We start from the raw sequence: 22,431 nt of genomic DNA on the forward strand, positions 1-22,431 counted from the left end.
TTTATATCTATATATTAGAGATCAGTTGAATTCTGTTCTTGAAATATGGTATTATTCATTGATTTAATAAAGGAATTAAGAACAAGTGCCGATTCAATTCTAACACTTTATCAAGCAGATGAGCTTCGATATGAAACCTTTCCGAACGCTTGATTCAGATTAGAAAATTTTATTTAAAGTTTTCGTGATGTGCAAAAGCTCTGTCTTACGTGGAAATATACAGATACATTTGTTTTAATCTGCCATCGCAGATTTCTTTAAATCAAAATTATGACGAACAATATTATATCTCTAAATACTTGCTAAAAAATACAAAAATATACACTGGTACATGTATCAGAAACAGTATTCGTAATTACATGGATGTCACAAAACAGATATCTCACTGGTGGTATCGTTATGACACAAAGTAGCTGGCATGTGCCCCACACATGGTATTTATCATAAAAAACATAATTTAAAAGCAGCTACATGTATCAAACTATTACATTTTTTAAAAAAAATTCTATATTTATTCCTAGTAAAGACCTATATAAAATAGTGGTAGGTACAAATTACGTTTCTTTTATGTATAAATGTATTTATCAATATAATTCAAGCAAGTGATTTCATCTTGTAAATAATTACAGTTTATATAAATTTGATGCTTTTCTGGTTTTTATCATGGTCTTTAAGGCAATTATTGATAGTAACATAAAAAGTAATCCATTGTTTTTTAAAATGAAACTAACAATTCAACATTGAAAAAGTACACTACGTTGGTACTTTAAATTCCTCCTCAACGTATATTTATTTGTGCGACACCTTAGGATGACACAGTTTAAAGTACATGACCATGAACAGCGTACAAAATAAAGTTCCTGATGAGGCCACACAAACTGCAACTATGAAGATCCAGCTCGATTTGTCGATATCAGTCCATAATGCAAATAGTAAAACCATCACAACGTTTTCTACGTAGAATAGGGTGTAATAAGTAATGGCAAAAAGCCGGGACTTTCCATGGCTCAGATTCATGTAGGAGATAATCTGTACAAAGCTAATGAACACGATGAACATAATATTATGAACAGGTTCGTCATAAACTTTTACATGCCTTAAGAACGCCATAGTTAACATGATGAACCAATGAACTAACGATCTAAAAATGATGTAGAGACCGTGGCTATCGACAGGCAGAAGCATAACAATGGCCGTGATTCTTGGTCCGATTTCAAACACACGCCACAGGAAATACCCAACAGCTCCGCATATCGAATTGGCCTTCAAACCGGAAGTTGCAGAAGATATTCTCAAATTAGACGTTACAGACCAAGACAGACCGGCAAAGGACGATGCAATTGCGAAGGATCGCTGGATTTCTGTATATGAAATAAATATTTGCAATTTTTGTTTAATGGCACGCCTTGAGTAGTAACGCCTTGGCAGTAACCACATCGATATAGAGAAATATGTGGTATCATGATTTGTTATGTATTAATGTTTTCATGATACATATAAGATACCTTGTCAAAGTGGGTTAAAAGCATCAGATGTATAATAAAATCTCGTATTATACAACTGAGATGTCAAATGAAAACCAAATATCCTTCTGTTTTCAATTAAGCAGAATTGAGAAAAGAACTAGATAGATTGCACGATCAGTATGGCCTGGTCCCTGCTGATAAGGCGAGTAATAACATTGTCTTTGTTTGAAAGGCACATTATATTAATTGCATTTTCAAAGAACTAGGTTTCGATTCTATACATGGTAATCCTACTTACACCCGTTGCAGTATTTCCAACCAGGAAATACTTCAAAATCATAAATCGGTTATGGATATTTGTAATATCCCTAATAAACAAAATCAATTTGATTTTCCTTACTTGTACTGGTTTCCAAAGCTTAACAAAAGTCCTTACAAACAGAGATATATAACAGGTTCCAGTAAATGTTCTACTAGACCTCTATCTTTACTCCTTACTAAAATTCTTACAGAAGTGAAGGAGAAACTTCAATAGTATTGTGCAACAATATACTTCAGAAGTGGTATGAATCAGATGTGGATACTCTAAAGAATTCTTAAAAACTTTGAGGTCACAAAATCTTACCAAAATCAATAGCATCAAAACGTACGCTTTTTCAACGCTTTATACAACCATTCCCCATGACAAATGAAAATCTAGGCTTTTTGATATCATCGACAGTTGTTTCTTCAATATAAATAGAAGTTGTAAAAATGCTTACCTTGTCATAGGAAATGTAATAAATTAATTTGTTAAAAACCATTCTGATTGCAAACACAAGTACTCTGCAGTTGACATTAAAAGATGCTTGAGTTTCTGAAAGACAACATCTATGTAGTTTTTGACAATCAAGTCTTCACACAAACTTTTGGAATTCCCATGTGTACCAATTGTGCCCCATTAGAATTTATTCAAAAACATACGTAAGAAAAATAAATTACTTGCTGTGGCCTTCAACTCAACCATAAGGTAGATTGACGACGTATTATCAATTAACAATTGTTTTTTCCATACTTACGTTGACTTGATATATCCAAGTGAACTTGAAATAAAGGATACCACATGTAATCAAGGCTCCGCCCCCCCCCATTTTTTTTTTACATAGGTTCAATATACCAGTAAAAAATCTTTTTCCAGCTTATTTGTCTATCTTTTTATTTATATTAAGCATAGATAAACGCTTTCTGACTTTTAAAACATTCGTTTTAAGTTTAAAACTGAAATTTTTACTTCAACGTTCAAAATGTAAACAAACGCTTTGTATACATAGCGAAGAATTTCAAGCATTGTTACTCGCTTGTAACTCAGAAAATGACAATCACATTTTGGTTGCCTATTAAAAACGCCTTTATGATTCATTGTAAATATTAAAATCGGAAAATAATTTTTTATCAAAATCGTTTAAGAGAAAAACATACTAGTAGTATGAGCTTAATATTGTATCACAGTCTTAAATCTTAAAGATACAGTACAGCTGAAAACACATGTGTGAATAACTTCAGATTTACCAATTGTTTCGTTAGGAAATAAGAAATAATGTTGATTGTTACAGTTGAAAGAGATAAAAATCCCTTTCACGTACCTAATTAATGTAATTATGAGCTTCCGGAAATTTAAGAGTCGTACAAACCGGAAAAATCTTATATCGTTTATTTGTACCACGTGGATTTTGATTGACAGTAATTGACGCGTGCTGAAACTACTAGATATTCGCCTGACTACGATCATCGTGGTATACGAGGTAAAAATGACACTCTAAACGGAACACATGATCACTTTCTCGATAATCTATTAATGGTTTTCCAATTTCGGTTCATTTTAAAATGAACAGACATAAATGAGTCAAATAACCCCTCAAGGGGCCTCACTTACAAAAATAAATTTAGGTTGGTGACGACTCCTATGAGAAGCACGCAAAATACATGCTTACAAAATAATAATTGTGGTTATTTTAAAAACTTTAAACAACTATTCCCTGGGAGAAGTAGAAAATATATGGTATGGTATAGAAGGCTGACCCCGTAACACGTTGCGATGTATTAATGTGATAGGTTATAAGTAATTATTAATTTTAATGAAATAATTAGATTTATTTAATGGAAAACTTTGTAATTTTCTGGAAGTTTATACATTCATGAGTAGTACAAAAAAACCAAACCCGATCGGAAAATTTTTTCAAGTCGGTTTTTTGATAAGATGCGCCGTAATGTCTCTTTAATTCATGTTGGAAATTGACTAGACTCTTTAAAAATCTCGCAAGTGATATTAGGTTAAGAAATAAACGCATCAGAGGCGACCGAAAATGGCATAAAACCCGGCGCTAAGCGCAGTCATCCTTTTCAAATCACGAGTTGTCCTTTTTGTTTGTTGGTTTGTGTTTCCTTCACATTTTTCCTTAATCAGGCTATAATAAAAAAGAGAAAGCTGAAAGGAGCGAGCGTAAACTCTAGTTAGATCGTGTTGAGCGGCCTGATCGGGTTAATATACCTACAATAAGCCTATCTCTTACTTTTATTACGCTGTTTGTAATTTCAAATTATTTAACCAAGGGTATCAGGTAGCACCGAACATTCTGTATGTTCAATTTAAAACACAATTATAAATGATCCAACGTTTTAATGCACGTTTAAATCTTTGAAATCATGCACTTGGAACCAGTATCATTTTATTTAAAGGTATATGTGGCGTATTTGTAGTAAATATTTTGACATGAGTTTTAGTAAAAACATACATCATAATTATAATTAGACGTTTCACAAACTCTAGGCCCGTAAAACATGTTCTTTCTTTAGTTATTTGTCTTTAAACTTTGCTACACGTCTTATGAATAATAATTTGATCGGCCACTTGTAACGCTACTGCGCATGAGTGCAGGAAAACCTAGTATTGAAAACACGATGAAAGAACAGTTTGTTTGCAAATTAGAATCACGTTTTTTATGTCTTAAATTAAATAATTCTTATATCAGATGATACCCGAAGCATTATTATTCCGTTATTTATTATTAGTTGTAGATAGGTATTAGTTGCTAATTAATAAATTATGTGTAATAAAGATGAAACACTATTTTAGCATCAACCACACGGTAAAATGAATGAATACCTCATCTCCCTGAGGGATTCTTTTACCGAGTGTTTATTTATTCTTAATCAAAACATTTCTCTAACCGAAAATCCACTTGTGGTTTATAACTTTTAAAGTAAAGACAAGGAACACATGGAGCACGTACGAACATAACTACTAGTATAGCAAACCCCTACGACTGCATGATAAAAACTTAGTTTAATTCGGCTTTGATTCCTATTCCAACTATCTACATGGTTTCCAATGACAATCTTCCCTTTGTTCCTATCCTTATCAGTCTGTCTCTTTTTTCTTTCTTGGCCAAATTTGTCAAACTTAACGGTATTACGGGTATACCTATCTTTCTCGTTGTCACCATTGTTCTTGTAATAGACTGAGCGTAGATAGTATCACGTGGCTGATTTAAGGCGGGGTTTATTCAAATGCTCTATTTATCGTGGACTCCAAAATAATTATAAAAATTATTTATTAATCTCTGTATCTTGATATAAACTGCGTAATTTATTGTTAAGATATATCTTTATATAACACATTTTAATAAAAAAAAATCAATTAAATATTTCATAGCCTGAAAAAATACGCCACAAATTCCTTTAATTATACTTTCAATTTATCATATTTGTAACTAATTTTTCCTTTTATTGAAATTCAAAACATAAAGTTTTAATTAATCGATTTTATTCCTGTTTTAGGGTGACACAACTTATAAAAACATGCAATAAAAACTAGAGTAAAAACAATACCACTGGAGACAATGCCAATGGAGCCGTAATAAATCCACGGACAATAAGATTCTTTCTTGACAATAATCCATAAGATAAGTATTACAATATTTTCAATATAAAAGAAAGTATAATATAACCATGCGTGTGATCGAGATTTACCGCCTTTGATGTTCATAAAGGAGAACACCTGTACAAATCCAACGAATACAATAAAAATGGCGTTTTCGTGGAATTTCTTGTATGGCATAGCATTCGTTGCAAATGACCACGTGATAACCGCGAACCAATGAAAGACGACAATCAATGCAAATATGATGGGGTTGATGAGAATCATCATGACTAATGCCATTACCCTGGATCCGATTTCAAAAGCTCTCCACAAAAAGTAGCCCGTGGAGGCAAGTAAAGTCTTCTGATGGGTCTTGTCCATTGCGTTGCTGACGCGAAGGGCTCGGTAGTACGCCGTCACGGACCAGGAAACGGAAACCCATGAGGACAGGACCGTCAACATCCGAAGTTTATCTACAATTGAACACATCAGTTTTAAACATTAGCTTGTTGTGTTGGTCGGTGATATAAGGTTTATTTTTGACAAATATTATATTTTTGGATCCAAATTTGTCAATAATTAAGCTGTTTTCGATGCATCTTATATTTTTCACTTTTTGTTTCAAAACAGCAAATCATTCTCTCACAGTTTAAAAAAGTGGACAGGCATATCCATCATCCATTAACTGAAGGAAAAAGGCTATGCCTGTCCTGCACTTCCCTAAAGACAACATGCAAATCATATGTCTTCTTGTACTTTTCTAATTTGCCGAGTGGCAATTTTTTTACTCTTACAACACGGCATACATGTAAATACTACTGCTATGTAATAATGAGATTAAAATATTTTGTAACTCTATATAGAAGTTCGTAATTTCATGATTTCACTCATCTTGGCCCTCCACTATACAGTTTGAATAAGCTTGATGTTTAGAACTTACCACTGTGTACTTCGATATCCTCGCAGTTTTTGAGATTCTCCAGCTCTCTGAGAATGAGACAGATTTGTAGGACCAGTTGAGGGGCAGACTCGATAAATGCCTCAAACATCCTGAGGAGACTGGCGTCTAGGTCGGTGAAGATCATTTCAATGTAGTGGTAGAACTCATTGTTTTCCTTCTGCTTACTTTTGTAGCCATGGATTGCGTAATTTATATATCTGGCGTTAAAAAAATGTTTTGGATATAAATTAACAAATAAATTTTTGAAAAGTACTTATTTTGAAAATTATTAAATGGGAAAATTCTTAAAACACTAGAATACAGATACGTGTAATTTTATTTAATTTCTGAGTCTTTTAATTTTAATCATGATTCTGTAATAATGAGAATAAACCCATCTGAAATATATGCTCATCAAATCACTAAGATAGTAGAGACGTGTGCCTGCTACTTCCAGAGCTTGGAACCTTTCACACGTTGTGTGGTTTTCATCCTCCAAGACAAACAATTTGGACCTTAAGATGAGGGATTACTTTTACACAGAAACCGACATCTGACAATGGTCAGTGAACTGGTGGCTGACCAAGTTTGGGGTTAGGTACAGATATATCGACTGTTCAATTAACAAGTCTTAGATACACAGCACACAAACACATATACCTATCACCTAGTTAATGATTTGCCTTTAAGTTAATAAGTGTCGGTTGCATTCTCCTTGCAATTAATTTATAAAATTTTAATCCGTGAAGGCATTTTCATACATGATATGTTAAGTATTGAAAGTTTCTGGGTTTTTTTTTTTTGGCAAAAAATGTACTGGTAAGTAGATAATATAGGTTCTTTAACCTGGCAGATCATATTGATACTTTCTTATATTTAAGGAAATATGTAGGAATAAAATTTATGCATTCATAGATAACATAAATGTGATACACCAGACAAAAAAAACCTTGTAATATCGAATCCGTAATACAGGTACCTTTCCTGTGCACGTGGTTACAAATGTACCTGTATAACAAACATAACGTTACAATTTACCTCTCTATGGTGGCAAATGGAAATTTCAATATCGTCAAACAAATATTTCGATAGTTTCTCCTTTTTTTCTCTTTCTCTTTTTTTTCTCCCTCTTCTTTTTTCTCTTTTTTTTCTCCCTCTTCTTTTTTCTCTTTTTTTTCTCCCTCTTCTTTTTTCTCTTTTTTTTCTCCTTCTTCTTTTTTCTCTTGAGCATGCCAGATCGACCTCAGTATCCCAGTGACCAGAAGAGACCCAGCAACGAATAATGACGTCAACGCAAATTCTAACATCATACCATCGTCATAGTAATCTTTGGCCAGCATGATATCGGTAATAAAATCTATGATGAAAAATATTACGGAAAAAAAGATGGCAATGAAATGAATGACAGAGAAAGGATACAACTGTTCCACTTCTCTACCATCAAGGTCGTAGTTACGACCACCAACTAACTTAAAATACGCCTCTTTGTAATCTTCATCTTTACGTGACTCTTCGTGATCCTTGACATTTTCTTTGCGCGGGTTGTCGGTATCATCTTCATGTTCTTTCGAACAAACTAGAGTTAGGCCCTCGGGATTACGTGTAGCGTCGCATTCATCGGCATTCACTTCTTCAGCTAACCGTCTCGTAAAAATCACTTTGAAATCCCGGTTGTTGGTGTTCATTTTGGACGGAATCGCTGCCATATTTACAGGTTTTAACAGCAATGGGGTTCCGAGAACTCACAGGTATTATATCAATACAATGCCTTCAGTGAATTCGGCTACATTTGATACCTTAAAACAAGTTAGATCATGAAACACGGGACACTGTCGGTCATCAGAGCAGAGGCGTATACATATTGGGATTCCCAGACATATATTCCTCATGCCTATAAATAACACGGGGCGCTCTTTGTGAAGTGTTCATTTAAAGACTCACGGCCTCCTGCTGTGTCGCATAATGATTGACACAAATAAAGTTTGTAATTCCTACATACAGCCCGTGACAGAGGAAAAAAGAAATTGCAAGGTTATCATTCTATATTCTGTCTATATTCATTGCAGTGAATACATTCGGGTCACAGTCAACGGGGGGGGGGGGGGGGGGGGGGGGGTGAGGGGTAACCTATACAAACACTTCAAATGTTTAATACATAGTATGATAAATAATTTAAACATGGATAAATTCATTGTTTAAGGGGGATGTCTACACCAAATAAGTGTAGGAGATTTTTGCTGCATATATTTGTTACTAATAATAGGCAAAGTATTCAACAATAATAGACCTCAAAGTACAATACTCTATTTTTTGGAGATTTTTTAAAATATTAGTCTGCTTCCAGATAACCCCTTATAAGTCAAATTTTTAAACATTTCTGTTTTGAAACACTTATGAAAGTGAATTGTTATAAAGTTTGAAAATGAAAAACAATATAATCATGAATGAAGTTTGTATGATTTTTATTGGAATCCACATAAATATGAAACTTAAATATTTAAAAATTCTTTTAAGGCAAACTGCTGGATGAAATCCCACAAAAATTTGAAAAAAGAAACAATAATCGTTGGTTAATGAGTTAAAAAAAAGAAATTGAATAAAATTGAAAAATTAAAAGAAATACTGAATTATTGCAAAAATCTTAGTTTGGTTTTCTTGATTTTACTTGGTCTGAAATATCTTGGGACCAATTTTTAAATTAAAAAAAAATCACGAAGAAAATTTTTAAAAAGGTACGAGTATAATATGCTAAAATGTGGGAATAAGGTTAGCAGTGCTTATGATAATGTTTGAATCTGAAAAAAATTATATTTTTGATGACTGCATTATATTTATATTTAACTCTTTAAACCAAAATGTTAGTAGTTTCATCGCCTTTTACTTTTTTTTTATATACAAAACAAATTATAAACAACCATATGCATATTTATACATACATTAGATGTCCATAGTGATACACATGTACGTGTGGTAATTAAAAACATGTTCTTTTTTTAAGATTCTGTCGTTCCCTCATTTGGCTTGCAAATCCGGGCTTCCACTGCTCTTGCTACCTAGCTATATATATTTTAATTAAAATACATTAGTTAAGTGTCAAACTTTCAATGCAAGTCTTATACTGCAAATGTTTTAAGTTTGGGAAGTTCAATAAATACAAGAGATGGTACTACGGAACTTTAGTTTTATATTAATCATAATATATGGTTCAAGTGAAAATATTAAATCTGCTCACCTTTATCGATAATCCTTCACATATTTATGATCGTCTGTTGCAGATTACATGACAAATATGTATTGCCAACAGCAGGGAAACAGTATATTATTTCGATTTCACGTTTTCTGTACATAACAGCTGATAATCAATGTTATTTGAAAGCTTTAATCACGAAAGGAATTGAATTTTTTTAAAGCGTTTTGATGATTTCATTCTTATCTCATCTCCCTCGTTAAAAGAGTTCAATTGAACGGTGTATAGCTATTTTGTACCACGACATAATGCTATCAATCCGGAACAAAATGGCGTTTCAAACGGATGTCAGACATATTGTGACGATAGAGCCTTCCACCATTAGGAGGCGGATCCACTGTCTTCTTGATCTTCGTATGTAATAAGTCCGAGATTCCACGCCTATTAATGAAAGCACTTTGCATGCAATATCTAAAAAATACAATGCTTTCAATGATGATTCATGTGGGATACGAAGTAGGCGATATTGCAGAGAAATGCATTTTATATTAATTTTTTCTGCAGTGATCGCCACCATAAAAACCGCATGAATCATGGAAGAAGGCATTTTATGTTTATACATTAATTTCTATCATCAAAAGTTCATTTTTTTAATATCTGAATATACCTCAACAATAATGAATATTAAAACGGCGCCTTAAATAGTTTGTAATCAAGCATAGCATATAGTGGTGTGTTGGCGGTAACGACGCGCATGTCGTGCAAAGTTGTGTTAGCGCAAAGTCGTATTGTGATAAATCGAGGTGATTCTAGACCTTCTGCAAATAGTACGTTCACACGATTGGTTGAATGGCATAAATCATAAATACATATACTTTCTTACATATTTCGAACAATATGCCACACTCTTGAATATCTTATGTTTAATTTTTTTTTATAAAACTCTACGTAGAATTTGCCAAGTAAATATATGTCAAAAAATGATGAATAAATCGGTTGATAATGATACATTTTCTTTTTGTAATAATGAAGTTGAAACTATTGAACATGTTATCTCATCCTTCACTTTAGCTTTATTGAGTAGTTTAGTCTGCATATACATCATGCTTTTTCAAAAGAAGTAGGCTTTAATGAATTAAACGTATCATTTGGAGAGACTTCTCTTTACCTCTGCAGGCCTCAGACAACATTTTCACCTTCAGGTCCCACAATTCATTTGCTGCCCTAATACCCACTCAATTGAATAACATGTGATTGTATACATGTAGTGCAAAAGCTCTATCTAAGGTGGAAATATACAGATGGAGTTCATTGAATTTATTAAGGTAATGTAATATACCAGTCAAAATTAATGTGGATAAAAGAAAATTGTTATCAAAACACTTTCACCGGTTGAGAATTTTAAAGTTTTGCAATATTTGACCAAGCATAAGCTTTAAGATTTTGAGGTAAAGTAAAACTTGTAAAAGCCCACGAAAGATTCGTACTCCTGACTTTCAATTTGTAGATAACACTCTAACCCACTACGCTACGCTGTTACCTGTAGATAATAGTTTTGGGAGGGAAAACCATTATGAAATTATACTCGATTATCTTGTTTATTTCGATAGGATGTATGTCACAATATGGAGGTGTCTCATACCACATTAAAACAAAATAATGAAAATACAACAAACAATGGCAAAATGTGTTAACTAGGCTGCCATAGGACATATATATGTGCATATCACAATACAATGAGACAATTAAAACACATAATGATGTGAATTGAAAATTGAATAGAACATACAACGGATGCATGAGTGTCAAATACAGTATTAGCAATTACATGTACGCAATGAAATAGAGATATAGGTGGTATCTCAGCATGTGTCTAATTTATGACGTAGATAAAAAATCATAATATACATGTACCAAGATAATGAAACTTTCCCAATGCTACATCTCTTCTGTGTAAATATCTTATATAAAATAGAGTTGGTTATTTAAGTTATGCCTTGGAAAAAAGGATTAATTCAACTAAATGATTTAAAAACGAACAATTATTATTATAATTCTTTGGTGACTTCTTAGTCTTAAGTATGGTCTTCATAGCAATGATGGATGGCCAAATGAAAAGTAGAACATTGTTTTGGATAAAAGAAAAATTAACCATTCAACATTACTATGACTCTACTTTCAATTCCATATCAACGTCTGTTGATTTGTGCGACACCTTAGGGTGGCAAAGTTTATAGTACATAACCATGAACAGCGTGCAAAATAAAGTTCCCGAGGAGGCCACACAAACTGTAACTATGAAGATCCAGCTGGATTTGTCGATATCAGTCCATAACACAAAAAGTAAAACCATCAGAACGTTTTCTACGTAGAATAGGGTGTAATAAATAATGGCAAAACGCCGGGACTTTCCATGGCTCAGATTCATGTAGGAGATGATCTGTACAAAGCTAATGAACACGATGAACATAATATTTTGGATCGGTTCGTCATAAACTTTTACATGCCTTAAGAACGCCATAGTTAACATGATGAACCAATGAACTAACGATCCAAAAATGATGTAGAGACCGTGGCTATCGACGGACAGAAGCATAACAATGGCCGTGATTCTTGGTCCGATTTCAAACACGCGCCAAAGGAAATACCCAACAGCTCCACATATCGAATTGGCCTTCAAACCGGAAGTTGCAGAAGATATTCTTAGATTTCTATAGTATGACGTCACAGACCAAGACAGACCAGCAAGGGATGTTGCAATTGTAAAGGATCGCAGGATTTCTAAAATAAAATATTGCATTTTATCAAAACACACCCCTTGCGTTTATTGCAATAAGCAATAGCCATATCGATAAAAAAAACATTGTGTGATATCATTGATTTGGAAATGTATATTATAATGATGTAGTTGGAATTATAATTTCCATGATGTATAAAATAAATCTGAGGATAGTAGACAAACGAACATTTTTTGAAAATTACTTTTGTATTGAATTGTGATATGTTGTGGTGTAAAATTTATAATAAAGAAAGCTAAAGACGGCAGCCAAAATAATTGTGCAATTACAATAAAAATGTTACTTGTGGCTTTCATGCAAGAAAAATAATTCAAAACTAAAACATAAACAATGTACCTGTGATTAAAATGTTTGTTTGTCTCAATGAACACATATTCTAAAGAACTTTTTAAATTCATTTATATCTTCTTAAGTAAGAAATGTTTTATGCATTTGTATTAATTATCTTTCGTTGTTACAAATTGCACAAATCACATATAATCGCATATTTACAAATAAATCTTTTTATTCATGTTTATACCTAAATGCAAAGACTCTTGAGATGGATGGTGCATTGCAATATAAATCTGGATTATTAACTGGGGTGCAGATTCAACGAAGGAGTCAAACATCATCAGAAGACTCACATCTCGGCCTTCCTTCATCATCTGTTTATAGTGCTTGGACTTTTCTTCTGAACGTGATTTACGACTTAACCACCCATGTTTTATGAATACCATATTTCTGTTGAGAAAATGAAAAAGAACTGTGAACACTTTAGCAAATAATTTTTTCTATTGACCACCGTGCAAGGAATTATACAAAAATAGGTATTGCACAGTTGTATTTTTGTAATTTTACCTTATTATGATTGAAAAAGGAAAGGCTGCGATCAAAAACAGAATTTTCTTCACTCGACTTTTAGGTCCAGCAACATCTTGGATATACCAGATAGTACTCAGAATACCGGTCACTAGAAATGACGCAATAATCACTGATGACGTGAGTGCGAATTCTAAGACTCTGTCATGGTCTCTGTATTCCATAGCAAGTAAAATATCGGTAACAACATCAACGACGAAAAGTATCAGAGAAACAAGGGTGCCTATGCATTGCAGAGCGGTAAATGGGTACTCTTGGCTGTTGTCCGTGATTTCATCCTTGAATTCTGTAAGCTTTATAGCTTTCTCATCTCGACTTCCTATTGCGTTTCCTAACAAAACCCGTCCATCGTCTTCTGTATACGTGTCAGTACATGTATGTCTAAAAGAAACAGCGCCGTCTACCGTATCCAAATTAGATTCACTTCCATTAATGATGACTATGGTACGGTCCCCACGGTAACCTACCATATTGTCTACTTCATCTTCATCTTCTATTTTCTGTTGCTTTGACGATTCTTCCTTCATGATTAAACTACGTAAAATGATTGTAAAACACGCCGTTCTCGGTTAACCTCCCTTCTACTTTCGGTTTAGCAATTTTTCATTCAGTGGATCTAATTTTAATTTAAAGTAGTTTTTTCACATTTTCATATCCAAGTTAAAACCTCAAGTCCTTTTTACGTGATTTCATTGTGTGCTACTAGGTGCTTGAGTTCTCATAGTATATATTTCTGTAATGCCCCTTAAGCAAGGCTCATCTTATAGATATTTACGTCAGTGATGTAACAACAGGATTAAGGGAAATGTCAAGAGGTTATTCATTACGACAATTTTATGTGTCTAAATATAATGTTTCATGTCACGTAAGGCATTACTAAGTCAACTTAAAGTCACAAGTCGAATCAAATGACGTCATTTTCTATATTTAGTTGTATTTGTGTTTGGAAAATCCACTTACCAATTTTATTTAATATATATGTACGAAGGATTTTCTTTCGTTGTCGTCGTTAAGAGAATGGTGATTATGAACCACCTTTTAATAGTTTGTTACAGGTCCTTACAATTGTTTAAATGTTGTTGGGTCAGGCTAGATTTACCTAAAAGAACCCAATGGCGCCCCCTTGAGGTAATTGCAATAAGCAGCAGCCATATTGATGGAGAATTATGTGAAACCTTGTGACATAGCTAGTAGACAAATATACATTTTTATACACTTTGGTAATAAATTGTCAAATATTAAGATATAAATATATATTAAAGAAGGCTAAAGAAGGAGGATATAGAAAATTTGCAATTACAAAACCAAATGATACTTGTGCCCTGGAATGCAAGAATAATCATACAAAACCAAAACATAAACAACGTGGCTGTAATTACGTTTGTTTTTCTCAAAGAACACATGCATACTCTTAAAACTTAAAATTCTGTTGATGAAATCACTCAGGGCTTCTGTATAACTTGTATAACTTTCCTACTGACCCACAGTATGATTTTTAAATCAGGTTTTTATCATTTTTGTTTATTTGTTAATTTTCCTGTTCTTTTTAAGTACTTCCTTGATCAATGAAAAATAACTTTTTTTAGCTGTATGTCAACCTTGTGTAGATAAAGAATGAAACCTGAACGAGTAAATATATCTACAATAGGCTTATCCTGTTACATGTATTTCAATATTCATAAATTAAAATTCTATATCCAAGTATATCAGGTAGCCCCGAACATTCTGTATGTTCATTTCAAACCACAATCATACATTATCTTTAACATTTTGTTGCAGGTTTAAATCTTGGAAATCATACTTTAGGAACCAAGATCATTTTATGTATACATGTACCTATAATTGCAATTTATCAAATTTGTAACTAATTTTTCCGCTTAAAGAAGTTCAAAACTCAAAGTTTTACTATTTTATTACAAAATCCCAGTTTTAGGGTGACACAATTTATAAAAACATGCATTAAAAACTAGAGTAAAAACAATACCACTGGAGACAATGCCAATGGCGCCGTAATAAATCCACGGACAATAAGATTCTTTCTTGGCAATAATCCATAAGATAAGTATAACAATATTTTCAATATAAAAGAAAGTGTAGTATAACAATGCGTGGTATCGAGATTTACCGGGACTGATGTTCATAAAGGAGAACACCTGTACAAATCCAATTAGTACAATAAATATGGCGTTATCGTGGAGTTTCTCATATGGCATAGCCTTCGTTGCAAATGACCACGTGACAACCGCGAACCAATGAAAGACGACAATCAATGCAAATATGATGGGGTTGATGAGAATCATCAGTACTAACGCCAGTACCCTTGGTCCGATTTCAAAAGATCTCCACAAGAAGTAGCCGGTAGCAGCTAGTGCGGTCTTTTGCTGGGTCTTGTGCATGGCGTTGCTGACGCGCAGGGCTCGATAGTACGCCGTCACTGACCAGGAAACGGAAACCCACGAGGACAGGACAGTCAACATCCGAAGGATATCTATAATTTTAAACATCGGTTTTAAACAATCGCTTGATGTGTTGTTCTGTAATTTAAGGCTTATTCTGGACAAATAGTTTTGAGTTTCAATTTGTCAAAATCTCTCAGAATAAAATAAAGCTATTTTCGATACATCTTATATATATGTTACTGTTTTGTTTTTGTTTTTTTTGGTTTTTTTTTTTGAAAACGGCAAATCATTCTCTCAAAGTTTAAAAAAAGTGGAAAGGCATAGCCATCATCTATTAACTGATGAAAAAAGGCTCTGCCTGTCCCGCACTTCCCTAAAGACAACATGCAAGTCATGTGTCATGTTTTAATTTTTGAATTTGCCGAGTGGTAGTATTTTACTCTTACAACACGACATAAATACTACTACTATGTCATACTGTGATCAAATATTTTGTAACTCTCTATGAAGAGGTTCGTAATTTCATGATTTGACTTGATCTTCCATTATTCACAGTTTGAAAAAGCGTGATGATAAGAACTTACGACTGTGTACTTCAACATCCTCGCAGTTCTTGAGATTCTCCTGTTCTCTGAGAATGAGATAGATTTGTAGGACTAGTTGAGGGGCAGACTCGATAAATGCATCAAACATCCTTAGGAGACTGGCGTCTCGGTCTGTGTAGATCATTTCAATGTAGTGATAGTATTCATTGCTTCCCTTTAGCTTACTTTTGCAGCCATGGAATGCGTATTTTATATTTCTGGAATTAAAAAAAATATTTCGGATATATGTATAATTATGAATTTAACAAATAAGTGTACAGCGGCAATTTTTCAAAATATTTGTTTTAAAAAAATTATATAGGGGACAATATTAAGAATACTAGAATACAAATACATGTATTTTTTAAAATTAATTATACTGAGTACCTTTATTTAAATTATGGCTCTATATCATGTTACTTAATAAACCCTTCCGCAAAATAAGCTCATTGAATCACTTATATATATATAGTAGGGACGTGTTTCTGAAACTATCAAAACTTGGAACCTTTCACACTTATGTGGTTCTTCCCGTCCAAGACAAACAATTTGGACCTTAAGATGAGGGATTACTTTACACAGAAACCAACAGCTGACAATGGTCGGTGAACTGGTGGCTGACCAAGTTTTGGGCCAGGTACAGATATATCAACTGTTCTTGTTACAAGCCCTAGATACACAGCACGATTAACCTAGCACCTAAGTAAACGATTCGCCTTAATTAATGGCGGCTGCATTCTCCTGTAAATATTGTATCTAAACAATTACGTAAAATTTTAACCAGTTTCTGGTTAATTTCTCTACATAGGTCAATTATTTGAAAGTGTCATCTCTTTTCGGTAAAATGTATTAGTACATTAGAGGTTCTTAAACATGTCAGAAAACTCGCTACCCCCATAAATATGATTAAACTTGATATATTCACAGATAACAGGAATGTGACACACCAGTATGTCAACCAACAAAAAATTCTTGCAATATTGAATCGGCAATACTAGAGTAGTCTATGTACTTTCACTTTGGTTATCTGCATTATAAACATAGATCGACTTATACCTCTCGATGGTGGCAAATGGAAATGCCAGGATTATCAGACATATATTTCGACGGCTTTTCTCTTGAGCATGCCAGATGGAACTCAGTATCCCAGTGACCAGAAATGACCCAGCAACGAATGATGACGTCAACGCAAATTCTAACATCATACCATCGTCATAGTAATCTTTGGCCAGCAGAATGTCCGTCATAAAATCGATGCAGAAGAACACAACAGACACATTGATGACAAGGAAATCAATGACAGAGAAGGGATAAAACTGGTTCACCGCCTTACGTTCAGAGTCGTTGATACGACCACCAACTGACGTATCAACCGCCTCGTCGTGATCCGCGCCATTTCTTAGACGTTGGCCGAACGAGTTGTCGACGTCATCGTCCGAACACAATTCCCGATGGACGAGAGTGCAGCACTCGATGGAGGTGTCCCCGTTCTGTACATCAGTGTGGCCATTTGCTGTCCTTGGCAAGGGGGTGAGGGTAGCTTCGCTTTCACTGGCATCCACCTGTTGAGCTAACCGTCTTGTTAAAATCACTTTGAATTTTCGGTTATCGGTGTTCATTTTTGAGACACGGAATGTTTGCCATATTCACATGTTCAAACAGCAACGGGTTCCGAGGATCAGTGCAATGTGAATTCGGCTTCGTCCGATCCCTTGAGTAAACAAATATGTAAATAAACGTTAGCTCCCGAAACACGGGACATGGTCAGTCATCCAGAGCATACGCGTATATTCCTCCTATCTATAAATAACACGGGGACTCTTATCGTAGATATTGGAGTTCATCCAAGATACCTGTTGAGTCGCACAATGACTGACACTGATAAAGTTCGTAATTTGTTCATACATTCAATTCATTTTATTGACAATTACCATGTCGGCATACATGAGGGAGAAACGGGGGCGTGGCAGAGGGGAAAGGCAATTATTTGCAGTATATAGTATTGCAGTCTACATGCATAGGTTTCGGAACCGGAAGGAAGGGAGGGGGATTAGGAGGTGCTTATAATTAGCCCTTCACCCCCCCCCCCCCAATTTTTTGTTGCCAAATTATACATAATCATAACCAAAACCCTTTTGGGGGGGGGGGGGGTCAAGTATACACATACTTTCGGGTCATTAGTTAATTTGCACCTAGGGGTAAACTGATATCACAAATGATTATTTTCTGCATGGTAACAGAAAATCTTTTTTTTTTGTTATTAAATAAAAGAGTTATATTATGAAATCAAGATTTTTTTTCCTATCTGAAAATACCTCAAAAAAATATCAAACTGACGCCTAAAAAGTTGTTTAATTTTGCATGATATGCAAAATTGTGTTAGTGCAACGGCTTATTGTGTTTAATCTTTGTGATTCTTAAACTTTGGCAAAAAAAGTGTTCACATGATAGATTGTTTGGCATGCAAAAGTTTCAATACCGAAAACTAAATACCGCAAAAGTGTTAGAACTAAATTATATTGCAGTTTTTTTTGTATACATGTATTTCGCACACATAGGGCACGCTTTGTCATATTTTTCAGCTTTTTATTAGTCTCTTTATTTTGAGGTAAGACGCAGGCTGACAATGGGTGAAACTTTGTATAGGCATTGAAATGAAGACCCTGGTGTTTGTTGAGAAGATTTTTGAAAAATTAAAACAAACTTGAATAGAATTACGGTCACAACAATCTTGAAGCAATCAAAACTGCTATTCCAAAGAAATGTGGACAGGGATTAAACAATTATTGCAAAATTCAAGACATGAAATTAAAAATATGGAGAAATTTTGAATATATGTATAGCTTCTCTGTTCTGTTGTGTATGTCATGCAAACGTCAATTTAACTGCATAGTATGAAACTTTACAAATACTTCTTGTATATTTACATGATATGTTTCCCTGAATTGAATGTCACTGTTTAAAACTAGAATTATAGTAGCTCAAAATATTATCAGAATATGTGTACGAGGATCATCCTGTATTATTCACAGTATATTGTATGATAAACTATAAAGTACCTGTGTGTGCAAAACTAAAACAATTTCCCATTTTATAGTTTCTAATAGCATTTGTAAATTATCTTTACATTATTATACATAAGGATAATACTACATGTAACTGCAGATTTGCCTGGGTGAAATATATTGTCTTATATACTGGGGAATTCAATGACTTCTTGCACATGATTGTGTAATTTTCACTGCATTTTGCATTATCAAAAAATCATATACACATGTATATATATCAGAAAGATCGTGTGATTTCTATACCTGGGCCTTCCTAAATATTTAAATGCAATTAAGGAAAATCATTTCAACCACTGGGTATTTGATATACATATATATATAGAAGTAAACTAAAAGCAAAAAACAAACATAAGTTGTGGACAATTTCAAAATTTACTGAAAATCTAATCAATAACACAGTGTGTAAAGTCTATGATGCGATGTTAATCCTCCTCCGGAGCAAACTGAGGGTCTTTAGCTCGGTCTGCCTGTACCACTCTGTTAGGTACTCCTAAATCATAGGCCAACTCATTCATCTCGTCTGAAAGGAAAAAAGACTTGTGTAATAAACAACCCTTGTTGACCATTTTACTATATAAATAGTCTATTAATTCTTTTTTCCATTTTATGTAAGATATGTTCTTAATAATGTAAATTTTGAAATTTTCTTCATGTATGTTATTGCTTTTTAAATTAACATTTCTTTGTAAGACGTAGTAGTAATGTATATAAACTAGTTTTAATGTTTAAGAAATAACCAGTATTGCCCTAGTGTTGGAATAATTCACAAAATTAAAATCCAACTATAACTTTGACACTTGTTTCTGAAGAACTCAATCTTAAAATACCCATGGTCACAAACAAAATTAATTTTAAGCTTCATGTTTTTTACATTAAATTGTTGTAAAACTTTATCTATATAAATGTGAATGAAGTTGAAAACTCAAATAATGTGTATGTGAAGATACTTACCATAATATTTGAGCCAGGCAATATCTTTGTTTATTTTTTTCAGTGCCATCTTAATTCTAGTTTGATCCTCCTGGTACACAGCTTCATAAGCGGTTAGTTCTCCTGTTAGACAGTACAAAATAAGATTGTGAAATATGTTCACACTGTACAAAGAAAATAGCTACTTAGAATATAAAGAAATTAATGAAAAGCTGTGATGGTTTAGATGTGTTTTGAGGATATAACAAAACAGATTTAAAGCCTTTTATCAATTTCAGTGTTTGCTTCAGACACAGGATTGTCAGTTAGATTGTTTTGAAGACTACTGTGGTTTCATCAATATTCGTTGTACATGTATACCAATTTTTGTGGATTTCTTTGTTAAGTTGATCCACAAAATTTAATGTTCATCGAAGTGCAATTTCTATAAACATTTTGTATTGATAGGGTCATTGGTCACGAATTTACGTATCCTTGAAACTGTGATTTTCACTTTATCCACGAGAATTGGTACCCTTGAATATTAATGTAACCACAGTATTCACTAATGGCTATATGAGGTTAGATCTGACCCCACAAAAATGACAACAATATGTTTATTAAAGTAGATTTAGAGACCATATGGAGCTTTCATTAAAAAAAAAATCCACTTTTGCTGCATAAAATCCTTTAGCTAATGCTAAAATTACTGTTCCTGTGGGACATTTTCATGTAAGAACAATGAAGACTACATGTATGCCATTGACAATGAAAATATTCTGTGTCTTTACTTACTGTTCCTTTTAACACCATAAATTAATCCACAGGCTAGTGCAATATACCTGGCAGTCTGAAAAGGAGAAATTAAAGTGTTACAACTTCTGTATTAATTGAGGTCAAGATCTATTAAATGACTCTACAGTGTCTTTTTGGTGCTAGAACCTTTATGAAGTCACAATTGATTTGATGAATCTTTTTTTCCCGTGCTTTAAGGCTTTAATGGGATTATGTTGATACTGATATATTTTTTTGTTACAAATAGAAAGGGGTAAAAGTCAGGACTAATTTCTAGCCATATATGGAGCCTATAGACTTAAGATTCAGGGGGCCTAGGTTCAAATCCCAGTCCGGTCACCATATGTCATGTGTCCTTCTATCCCATTACATTTGTTTGTGCAAATCAAAAACCCCTGGGCCTAATACAGCAAAAGATGCAAGTTTATAATGACAGACTATATTATAATGATAAGTACCGGTAGAGGGACATGGAATACATATATATACATTACGCATTTCTCCATGTTTTCTTCTTCCTTTGTATAATTTGGAAGCATTGGGGTTGGGTTTCCGAATACATTAAATAATATATAATAATTTGAAAAAAAAATAGTTATCGTCTTTGAGCAGAGATGCTACAGTAGATTTAGGGTAATCAGATGGTAATTGATCGGCCTTTGACAAAAAGCTATCTAAACATCAGGTCTTGGTCTTTTAGTGACCTCAATTCCTCCGTATGTGTACTTCAAAAATACACATTGGTAGTACGCAGACTACACGATAGTATGATATAGTTACACAGTACATACTCTACCACGCGACGGCCACAGATTAAAATGTTTCGAGGAAATTCGAAATGCATTTATTTGCAACTGCGTCAATAAAAGTGTTTGAATGCTTAAACATCTTCTTTTACTGAGTCCCTTACCCTCAAAGCAGGATTATTGACTGGGACGGTCCTCCAATACCTGAACGACATTGTTTTTGGTCGTTATACTCGGTGGAGGTCAACACAAGTGAGGATTTGGCTGAACAACGCAAGGACATGTAACCTCCCGAGAAGTTCTGAATATTCACAACTGTTCCAAATTGTTACAATCGGATAAAAGTGGATAACAAGTTCCCCATGCATCGGACATTGTTCAATGCATGGGAGATTCGAATAGCTTGAATCCCCCCTCCGTGCAAATTATTTTTCCATCAAATGTTTCGACATGCTAGATAATATGTTGAACAAAAAGGTCATATAAGTTTTACATGGAAGGTATTATAACAGCAATCAGATCAACCAGAGACATATATGACAATATATATATTATATGTCTGGATCAACATTATTTTTAAAAACTGATCAAATGTTCACAACATATTTGACTTCCAACATGGTAGCTGCTACTTAATTATGTTGGCATGCAACTTATTTATGTTGACATGTGAGTTAAATACGTGCAACTTATATGTCGACATGCAACTGACTTAATTATTAATGTTGACATGCGATGAACACATGTTAATTACTACATGATGATGTTATACATATATTT

At 33.6% G+C, this 22,431-nt stretch overlaps 5 protein-coding genes across 6 annotated transcripts; all 5 read right to left on the reverse strand.

The window, feature by feature from the left end:
* Positions 1–781: 781 nt before the first annotated feature.
* On the reverse strand, positions 782–2,656 carry LOC128180825 (XK-related protein 8-like). The gene has a single exon (XM_052848980.1). The coding sequence runs from the start codon at positions 1,435–1,437 to the stop codon at positions 790–792; it is 648 nt and encodes a 215-aa protein (XP_052704940.1). The 5' UTR covers positions 1,438–2,656; the 3' UTR covers positions 782–789.
* LOC128180822 (XK-related protein 4-like) lies at positions 2,654–8,276 on the reverse strand. Its single transcript, XM_052848973.1, has 3 exons — positions 7,343–8,276; positions 6,305–6,522; positions 2,654–5,837 (listed from the first exon to the last, which is right to left on the reverse strand). Exons 1-3 carry the CDS (start codon positions 8,008–8,010, stop codon positions 5,254–5,256), a joined length of 1,470 nt encoding a protein of 489 aa, XP_052704933.1. The 5' UTR covers positions 8,011–8,276; the 3' UTR covers positions 2,654–5,253.
* A 2,794-nt stretch (positions 8,277–11,070) lies between these two features.
* On the reverse strand, positions 11,071–14,372 carry LOC128180824 (XK-related protein 6-like). 2 transcript variants are annotated; one of them, XM_052848977.1, is made up of 3 exons: positions 13,130–13,932; positions 12,810–13,012; positions 11,071–12,272 (listed from the first exon to the last, which is right to left on the reverse strand). In XM_052848977.1, the coding sequence occupies exons 1-3, from the start codon at positions 13,675–13,677 to the stop codon at positions 11,656–11,658; spliced, it is 1,368 nt and encodes a 455-aa protein (XP_052704937.1). In that variant the 5' UTR covers positions 13,678–13,932; the 3' UTR covers positions 11,071–11,655. The 2 variants fall into 2 exon arrangements, with proteins under 2 accessions (XP_052704937.1, XP_052704938.1); XM_052848978.1 differs by having other exon boundaries at positions 12,083–12,272; positions 12,916–13,012; positions 13,130–14,372.
* Positions 14,373–15,044: 672 nt separating this feature from the next.
* Positions 15,045–18,086, reverse strand: LOC128182447 (XK-related protein 6-like). Its single transcript, XM_052851074.1, has 3 exons — positions 17,190–18,086; positions 16,134–16,351; positions 15,045–15,638 (listed from the first exon to the last, which is right to left on the reverse strand). Exons 1-3 carry the CDS (start codon positions 17,750–17,752, stop codon positions 15,064–15,066), a joined length of 1,356 nt encoding a protein of 451 aa, XP_052707034.1. The 5' UTR covers positions 17,753–18,086; the 3' UTR covers positions 15,045–15,063.
* A 1,468-nt stretch (positions 18,087–19,554) lies between these two features.
* Positions 19,555–21,975, reverse strand: LOC128181162 (uncharacterized). The gene is made up of 4 exons (XM_052849457.1): positions 21,816–21,975; positions 20,906–20,960; positions 20,153–20,254; positions 19,555–19,721 (listed from the first exon to the last, which is right to left on the reverse strand). The coding sequence occupies exons 1-4, from the start codon at positions 21,864–21,866 to the stop codon at positions 19,624–19,626; spliced, it is 306 nt and encodes a 101-aa protein (XP_052705417.1). The 5' UTR covers positions 21,867–21,975; the 3' UTR covers positions 19,555–19,623.
* Between the last annotated feature and the right edge of the window lie 456 nt (positions 21,976–22,431).

This window comes from Crassostrea angulata, chromosome 4 (genome assembly GCF_025612915.1).
Source record: "Crassostrea angulata isolate pt1a10 chromosome 4, ASM2561291v2, whole genome shotgun sequence".
Taxonomy (NCBI): Eukaryota; Metazoa; Mollusca; class Bivalvia; order Ostreida; family Ostreidae; genus Magallana; species Magallana angulata.